Below are 10,157 nucleotides of genomic sequence, written 5' to 3'. Positions count from 1 at the left end.
AGGTCTTCAATTATATATTAAAATAGGAGAGCGAACAGGAGCGTTCTGTTACTGTACCTCTTCTAAAGCAGGGGAGCCACGCGTGGGTTTAGTGAGATGTTGCACACAAAGGTCACACATTACATTTTGGGAAGTGACTTCAGTGGAGAACCAACTGAACAAAGGCTATTATGGAAACAAGCTGTAATTTGAGTTTTAGGTGAATAATAAAGACCAACAAAAGAGACAAGGGAAGAGGATTAGTTAAAACATGTGGCTCAGCCTGTTCTGATTTAAATCTAGACGGACAGAATGTACGTTCAATTATTATACGGTCAGATAGGCACGGACAGATTGGACTTGATAAACCTGTGTGTGTGTGTGTGTGTGTGTGTGTGTGTGTGTGTGTGTGTGTGTGTGTGTGTGTGTGTGTGTGTGTGTGTGTGTGTGTGTGTGTGTGTGTGTGTGTGTGTGTGTGTGTGTGTGTGTGTGTGTGTGTGTGTGTGTGTGTGTGTGTGTGTGTGTGTGTGTGTGTGTGTGTGTGTGTGTGTGTGTGTGTGTGTGTGTGTGTGTGTGTGTGTGTGTGAGAGAGAGTGAGAGACAACTAGAAATAGTGCTCCTCAGAGCACAGGCCAGCTAGGTTATCGTGGCCTCCGGGTGGCGCTATAATAGGCCAATGTAAAAAGGGTGGGATGTATTCCTCTGCCTAGTAGTAAATGTGCGTGCCACTCTGCGTTCATAACTTCAGGCATTTTGTTCAAAATGGGCCAATCCTGCAAACTTTGGAAGCCAATGTTATGTTTGGAATATGAAATATGGGACAGACCATGACTATTAGAAGTTCAACTAGGCTAATGTTTGACTCTTATTCAGAGTGGGTTGAGTAACCACTGCTCGCTCTGAAGGAGCATATTGGTTCTGGGAGGTAACCTGTTCAGCACCAGGGGGGTCCAGGGGGAAAATCTGCAGAATCATCATTGAAATTGCAGATTGATTAGGTCTCTATTGATTTATTGAATAGCAGAGCTACAAGCTCATGTGAGCTCATATGAGCTCTGGATTAATAGTCTGCTAAATGCCTAAATTGTAAATTGTCTTGTAGATCTGCTATTTTTGGAAAATCGTGAAAATGTGGCACAAATCTTTGAATATATATACTTTCAGAGTGAACGTTTTTAACTAAAATCTTTGCACATATGAAATACATGCTTAAACATGTAGCTAGGTGTACTGTTAGAGACCACAGAAGACATGTAAATATGAAATAAATGCTTAAACATGTAGCTAGGTGTAATGTTAGAGACCACAGAAGACATGCAAATATGAAATAAATGCTTAAACATGTAGCTATAGGTGTAATGTTAGAGACCACAGAAGACATGTAAATATGAAATAAATGCTTAAACATGTAGCTAGGTGTAATGTTAGAGACCACAGAAGACATGTAAATATGAAATAAATGCTTAAACATGTAGCTATAGGTGTAATGTTAGAGACCACAGAAGACATGTAAATATGAAATAAATGCTTAAACATGTAGCTAGGTGTAATGTTAGAGACCACAGAAGACATGTAAATATGAAATAAATGCTTAAACATGTAGCTAGGTGTAATGTTAGAGACCACAGAAGACATGCAAATATGAAATAAATGCTTAAACATGTAGCTATAGGTGTAATGTTAGAGACCACAGAAGACATGTAAATATGAAATAAATGCTTAAACATGTACTGTAGCTATAGGTGTAATGTTAGAGACCACAGAAGACATGTAAATATGAAATAAATGCTTAAACATCTAGCTAGGTGTAATGTTAGAGACCACAGAAGACATGTAAATATGAAATAAATGCTTAAACATGTAGCTATAGGTGTAATGTTAGAGACCACAGAAGCGAACCTTTTCAAGCCTGTTTTCTCAACTCGCTGTTTCTCTGCCAGACATTACTCTATAAGCCATATCTCCACAACCGGTGGGTCAAACTGAACAACCGATATGTCAATTTGAAGCTATGATTCCCTGCTTTCACATGACATGGACAAAGCCACATATACATACGAATGATTGTGTTGCCTATTGTCAATTCTATTGATGATGACTCTTTTCTCCTATAGACTGCTGAGGGTAATTCTATTGAGGGTAATTCTATTGAGATGAGATGAGATGAGATATACTTTATTGTCCCGCGAGGGGAAATTTGTCTTGGGCAAAAGTGCATTAGTACATCAACGCTTTTTAAAACAGACAGACAATACACACAAGACAATACACAGTAGCAGCAAAGTACAAGTCACAAGAGTATCACAAGAGAAGTGCAAATTGCAATAAGAGAAGGTATAATATTAAAAAAGTGCTAGAGTATTCACAGTTTATAGTATCACAATCACAAAAGTGCAATAAATAACTGATGAAGGTCAGAAGTCCCTTCCCCACTAAGAACTATATGAACTATGTGGCGGTTGTTTAGTAGAACAATTGAAGTGGGAAGAAAATAAAGTTTGAAGCGGTTGCTCTTGCAACGACACGCTCTGTAGCGTCCACCAGAGGGCAACGGCTCATACTCTGAAGATAATATATGTGAAGGATCACATATATTATTGACTCTTCTCTCCTGTAGACGGCGGAGGGTAATTCTATTGAGTGTAATTCTATTGACTCTTTTCTCCTGTAGACGGCGGAGGGTAATTCTATTGACTCTTCTCTCCTGTAGACGGCGGAGGGTAATTCAATTGACTCTTCTCTCCTACAGACGGCGGAGGGCATGGCCTACATTGAGCAGAGGAACTACATCCACAGAGACCTGAGAGCTGCCAACATTCTGGTCAACAAGGAACTGGTCTGCAAAATAGCTGACTTTGGCCTCGCTAGAATCATCGAGGACAACGAATACACTGCCAGGGAAGGTGAGAGTACTGTAACACTGTTAATACGTTAATTTACTGTATGTGCAGTACACACTAGAGGAGATTAATTTATTTATAAGGTCGGGCTTCTATCAAAAAGCCACCATCACATATCAGATTATGACAGTGTGTTGTATTATGTAATGCAGTATTATCACATGCACATTTTATTATTGACGTTATAACTAATTGTCCTCCACACGTAGGAGCCAAGTTCCCCATCAAGTGGACGTCCCCCGAGGCCATCAACTTTGGCTCCTTCAGCATCAAGTCTGACGTCTGGTCGTTTGGCATCCTGCTGACGGAGATCATCAGCTACGGACGCACGCCATACCCAGGTAGGCCTACACACGCCACACCCAGGTAGGCCTACACACGCCATACCCAGGTAGGCCTACGCACGCCATACCCAGGTAGGCCTACATACGCCATACCCAGGTAGGCCTACACACGCCATACCCAGGTAGGCCTACACACGCCATACCCAGGTAGGCCTACGCACGCCATACCCAGGTAGGCCTACACACGCCATACCCAGGTAGGCCTACACACGCCATACCCAGGTAGGCCTACATACGCCATACCCAGGTAGGCCTACACACGCCATACCCAGGTAGGCCTACACACGCCATACCCAGGTAGGCCTACACACGCCACACCCAGGTAGGCCTACACACGCCACACCCAGGTAGGCCTACACACGCCACACCCAGGTAGGCCTACACACGCCATACCCAGGTAGGCCTACACACGCCATACCCAGGTAGGACTACACACGCCATACCCAGGTAGGCCTACACACGCCATACCCAGGTAGGCCTACACACGCCATACCCAGGTAGGCCTACACACGCCACACCCAGGTAGGCCTATACACGCCATACCCAGGTAGGCCTACACACGCCACACCCAGGTAGGCCTATACACGCCATACCCAGGTAGGCCTACCCACGCCATACCCAGGTAGGCCTACACACGCCACACCCAGGTAGGCCTACACACGCCACACCCAGGTAGGCCTATACACGCCATACCCAGGTAGGCCTACACACGCCACACCCAGGTAGGCCTATACACGCCATACCCAGGTAGGCCTACCCACGCCATACCCAGGTAGGCCTACACACGCCACACCCAGGTAGGCCTATACACGCCATACCCAGGTAGGCCTACACACGCCACACCCAGGTAGGCCTATACACGCCATACCCAGGTAGGCCTACCCACGCCATACCCAGGTAGGCCTACACACGCCATACCCAGGTAGGCCTACACACGCCATACCCAGGTAGGCCTACACACGCCATACCCAGGTAGGCCTACACACGCCATACCCAGGTAGGCCTACACACGCCATACCCAGGTAGGCCTACACACGCCATACCCAGGTCAGTGTCACCATCCGTGACATGTGCACGAAATGAGCATGGTTGTTTTTCACCACCTGTGCGCAACCTAACGCACACACACACACACACACACGTATTACTGGCCTACCGGCATGTGCACTTAAGCCCCTCCAACTGATCCAAAATGCCGCAGCTCGCTTGGTCTTCAACCAGCCAAAATTCTCACACGTCTCCCCCCTTCTCCGCTCCCTCCACTGGCTCCCGGTCGCTGCCCGCACAGAATACAAAACTGATGCTGGCATTCAAAGCAACCAAAGGTGTGGCTCCCCCATATCTCACAAGTATGATCGTACTCGTAGATCAGTCGACGCAGGGAAGCTGGAGGTACCGTCACTAAAAAACGCCGGGACAACAACGCTCCACACGTCCCAAACTATTCTCCCTTCTGGCTCCAAAACTATGGAATGCACTTCCCATCACAGTCAGAACTGCAGCCTCACTCCCAATCTTCCGCCGTAGTCTGAAAACCCACCTCTTCAGACTCCACCATGACCCGTAGCACTTACCCTAGCCTAGCTCTTTATGTAGACTTAGATAGTAGACTTAGGTTAACATTGTTATTTTAGACAGACTTATAGCTCGTTACGTAGACAGCACTAGCATAGCATTTTATGTAGTCATAGCACTTTATAGTACACATGTATATTGTATAATATATAATATAGTATAGTATGTATAGTTGACATATAGATACTCCACTGTTACGTTCTTAGTTTATACATGATTCATGATAACTACTTTTGATATATAATAATAATAATAATAAAACTTTATTTGTATAGCACCTTTCATGACATGAAATGCAGCTCAAAGTGCTTTACAGAAAAATGGAGAATAAAAGAAAAGCAAGGCAACAAGATTAAGAACAAGCAGTAATGCAATACAGTGAGGACATGAATAACAAAAATAAAAAATAAAAGATCAATTAAAAGCAATGTTGTAGAAGTGGGTTTGAGCTGAGGATGTGGTCAGGTGTATGACATGCTTTTTGTTTTTGCTTAAATGTAAGTCGCTCTGGATCAAGAGCGTCTGCTAAATGCCTAAATTGTAAATTGCAACTGTATATACTGTATGATGCTTTCGGGTGTGCCAGTACAGTACAGTACAGTGACAGTACAGCACAGTAGAGGGTACAGTAGAGGGACCGCCACACGGTAACTCTGTCATTTCTCAACCGTTTCGGACGCGGGGCGGCACGCCGGAACCGGCCCGGCCCCCCCTGGGCGCGTTCCTGAGGGTCTGGTTTTTATTAATGACATGAAACCCTTAATGCGTCCCTCTCTCTCCACCCAGGGATGACCAACCCAGAGGTGATCCTTTAACCTTTGACCTCTCTCTCCACACAGGGATGACCAACCCCGAGGTGATCCTTTAACCTTTGACCTCTCTCTCCTCACAGGGATGACCAACCCGGAGGTGATCATTTAACCTTTGACCTCTCTCTCCTCACAGGGATGACCTCTAACCTTTGACCTCTCTCTCCTCACAGGGATGACCAACCCAAAGGTGATCCTTTAACCTTTGACCTCTCTCTCCTCACAGGGATGACCTTTAACCTTTGACCTCTCTCTCCTCACAGGGATGACCTCTAACCTTTGACCTCTCTCTCCTCACAGGGATGACCAACCCAGAGGTGATCCTTTAACCTTTGACCTCTCTCTCCTCACAGGGATGACCTTTAACCTTTGACCTCTCTCTCCTCACAGGGATGACCTCTAACCTTTGACCTCTCTCTCCTCACAGGGATGACCTCTAACCTTTGACCTCTCTCTCCACAGGGATGACCAACCCGGAGGTGATCCGTGCTCTGGAGAAAGGCTACCGCATGCAGCGCCTGGACTGCTGTCCTCAGGAGCTGTACGACATCATGCTGGAATGCTGGAAGAACAAACCCGAGGAGCGGCCCACCTTCGAGTACCTGCAGAGTGTCCTGGAGGACTTCTACACGGCCACGGAGAGCCAGTACCAGCGCCAGCCCTAGTGACCCAGAACCACAGAGCCAGTACCACAGAGCCAGTACCAGCAGCAGCCATAGTGACCCTTCTACACCAGAACCAGCAGCAACCCTAGTGACCCACACAGAGCCAGAACCACAGAGCCAGTACCAGCAGCAGACATAGTGACCCAGAACCACAGAGCCAGTACCACAGAGCCAGTACCAGCAGCAGCCATAGTGACCCTTCTACACCAGAACCAGCAGCAACCCTAGTGACCCACACAGAGCCAGAACCACAGAGCCAGTACCAGCAGCAGACATAGTGACCCAGAACCACAGAGCCAGTACCACAGAGCCAGTACCAGCAGCAGCCATAGTGACCCAGTACCACAGAGCCAGTACCAGCAGCAACCATAGTGACCCACACAGAGCCAGTACCACAGAGCCAGTACCAGCAGCAGACATAGTGAACCCAGTACCACAGAGCCAGTACCAGCAGCAGACATAGTGACCCTTCTACACCAGAACCAGCAGCAGCCAGATTCCCTTACATCAGTGGTTCTCAACCAGTGGTCCGGGGACCACCGGGGGTCCTGGAGGGGGTTCCAGGTGGTCCCCATACGCAGCTAAACGGTGCAGAGTTAGTAACCAAATGGACCCTATATTAGATCTTTAACTCTTGAGAGCGTAACGTGAAACCGAATGCACCCGTAACGCTCCCAAGAGTTAAGTTATTGTTCAGCATCTTCTGCATTACTTCATTAACCCATTCTGAACGGGAACCCATTTTGGTGTTAGCATCATGTTATGCTTTAGCTATTGAAAAATAGCAGATCTACAAGCTCATAGCGCGCCACCGAGTGGCGCGATACGAGCTTGTAGGTCTGCTATTTTTGAAAAATTCGAAGAACGACTGACATTTTTAGAATCTGATCTCAGGTCAGAATGGGTTCATCAGACCCAGTGTGTCCCCCAGTGGAAACCTCGTATGAATCTGATCTCAGGTCAGAATGGGTTAATTTACAAGAAGTCTACACAATTAGAGAATGTAGAAGAATTGTTATTTTGGTCAACGTTCGCCAAAAGCATGGAATTGTAGACGGAATATTATTATCCCATTCTGACCTGAGATCAGATTCATACGAGGTTTCCACTGGACACACACTGGTCTGATGAACCCATTCTGACCTGAGATCAGATTCATACGAGGTTTCCACTGGACACACACTGGTCTGATGAACCCATTCTGACCTGAGATCAGATTCATACGAGGTTTCCACTGGACACACACTGGTCTGATGAACCCATTCTGACCTGAGAACAGATTCTAAAAAATGTCAGTCGTTCTTCGATTTTTCAAAAATAGCAGACCTACAAGCTCGTATCGCGCCACTCGGTGGCGCGATATGAGCTTGTAGGTCTGCTATTTTTCAATAGCTAAAGCATAACATGATGCCAACACCAAAATGGGTGCCCGGTCAGAATGGGTTAAAGGGGGTGTCAGTGATTTCAGTCAAAAACCCTTAGGTTTCGTTTTTGCCTTGGGACACAAGCTTTCATCCAATCAGGATAGAGAACAAAAACGAAACCTAAGTTTTTTTTGACCCCCAGGGGTTAACTGGGGACAGGGAGGAACTCCTTATATGGTCAGCACACTCTATAGTAGAGAGGATTATCACAACAAAACAAAAAAATAAGTGATATTTGAATTAAGTGAAATCACTGACTCTACCTTTAATTTACAAGAAGTCTACACAATTAGAGAATGTAGAATAATTGTTATTTTGGTCAACGTTCGCCAAAAGCACGGAATATTATTATCCAACAACAAAGTCTTGAGTCTGAAAGGCTAAATGTCATCAAATGGTGGTCTGTCTTTCTGTGGCTCAATCAAGCAATAAGCCACGAGAGGTCTCAGGTTATCGGGTATGTTACACTGGCTGGGAGGCGTAGGCAGACCCCACGGAGTGTCTTCTAACCCTCCCGCTTTTCAGATGTACAGCATTTTGCTTTTATGAAATGCTTATTTCTTTTTTCTTTTTTTTATCAGTTCTGTTTCAGGTTTCACTATGGAGTATATTTATTTTCACTTTATGGTATACGTTGTTTTTACTGTGTTTTTGTACAGTCTTATTTGTACAACCTCTGGGATTGTCAGGCTCTGTTTATTAATATCTGGACGACATTCCCTCATTGTGCCTTTTTTTTGTGCCTGTTCTATTGAAGCCATTCTAGGACAGGAACCCCTTTTGGCATTATGTTATACTTCAGCTCTGATCTGCTATTTTTTTGAAAAATCGTGAAAATGTGGCTCAAACCTTTGAATATATATATATAACTTTTTTAACTGAAATCTTTGCTTCTGGGAGGGGGGGGGGGGGGTCCCTGGAACGAATACCGGAAGACTGCCCGTTTTTCCTCCCGGAATTGTCACCAGTGAGGGGGATAACTTTGTAATATGCTATTGGCTGTTTGTATTCTTTTTGGAAAAATATAAAAAGATACTCCTGTAGAAAGTCTATATTATTTTACTTATATTGACCCTATAAACAATTTAGTATTATTTAGTGTAAAGTTTTGCACACTCAAATGGTACCTTCGTCAGATAATCCCCACATTATCCTACAACAACTTCTGTGACCAGACTTCACTGTAGTAGCTTTTCATACATTATATTTGTACTTAAGGCTGTTCTGCCGTCATGAAAGTTTATAGTTAGAGAAATTCAAAGTCCAGCCGTCTGCTGTCCAGCCTCTCCCACCCACCCCTCACTGGGTAGAGTTCAGTCTGCTGTCCAGCCTCTCCCACCAACCCCTCACTGGGGACAGTTCAGTCTGCTGTCCAGCCTCTCCCACCCACCCCTCACTGGGTAGAGTTCAGTCTGCTGTCCAGCCTCTCCCACCAACCCCTCACTGGGGACAGTTCAGTCTGCTGTCCAGCCTCTCCCACCCACCCCTCACTGGGTAGAGTTCAGTCTGCTGTCCAGCCTCTCCCACCAACCCCTCACTGGGGACAGTTCAGTCTGCTGTCCAGCCTCTCCCACCCACCCCTCACTGGGTAGAGTTCAGTCTGCTGTCCAGCCTCTCCCACCAACCCCTCACTGGGGAACATTCTGGGAGGAAAACAGAAACGGGGCGAGTCTTCTTGTCACCCCTGGAACTACATATTTTCAGATGGGGGTCGGCGGCCAATTACATTATATTTTTGGGGGTCCTTGACATGAAAATGTTTGAGAACCGATACAGTAGAAACATGGGGTTTTTCAGAAAACTGTCTGGATTAATTTAGAAGGAATTTGTAGAATAAGTTCTCAGGTCTAAAATGGCTTAAACAAGATTTTAATATATTTCGGTGTTCTATTTAATATTCAATATAATATTTAATGGCCTGATTTGGGCTGATGGATTTTGATAAGAGGTCACAGGGATTTATTTGAGCTGTCTTTTCATGCAGTCTATCTTACCTTTTAAGTCTTTGGATATTTAATTAAGTATACGATGATTTTTGGCTTTCTTATTTGTTTCTGTTTTTTAATTTAATTTATTCCCCCCCCCCCCCCCCCCTTTTTTCCTCTCTTGTTCTCTTTCATTTTTCTAAACTAAAATCTATAAAAACAAAGATGATATTTTTGGTACCAACTCCAGACTTCTATTGTATTTAGCATAGGATGAATGAGGAGGGAACTGTAGTACTGTACTGTACTGTACTGTACTGTACTGTACTGTACTGTACTGTACTGTACTGTACTGTACTGTACTGTACTGTACTGTCTATGGCATTGCAAATGATTGTACCGCACAGTTAATGAATGTCAGAAGAACAGCAGGAGGTATTTCACCATATTCTGGTTTGTATGTTTTGTATCAATAAAACGAAAACAAACACATCTAACTATAAATGTGCCATGTCTCTGTCTGTCTGTGTGTGTGT

At 45.0% G+C, this 10,157-nt stretch overlaps 1 protein-coding gene across 1 annotated transcript in view; it reads left to right on the top strand.

Annotated features, from left to right (window-relative positions):
- Positions 1-7,133, top strand: part of hck (HCK proto-oncogene, Src family tyrosine kinase) — a 28,442-nt gene extending 21,309 nt beyond the window's left edge. The window contains exons 11-13 of the mRNA XM_080763244.1: positions 2,729-2,882; positions 3,089-3,220; positions 6,070-7,133. Coding sequence (XP_080619370.1) covers positions 2,729-2,882; positions 3,089-3,220; positions 6,070-6,272 — 489 coding nt within the window. The 3' untranslated portion in view covers positions 6,273-7,133. The remainder of the gene's footprint in view (positions 1-2,728; positions 2,883-3,088; positions 3,221-6,069) is intronic.
- Positions 7,134-10,157: the final 3,024 nt, after the last annotated feature.

Source organism: Protomyctophum bolini (assembly GCF_963924005.1).
Source record: "Protomyctophum bolini genome assembly, chromosome: 5".
In the NCBI taxonomy this organism is placed as follows: Eukaryota; Metazoa; Chordata; class Actinopteri; order Myctophiformes; family Myctophidae; genus Protomyctophum; species Protomyctophum bolini.
This window is presented reverse-complemented; position numbering and strand designations above follow the sequence as displayed.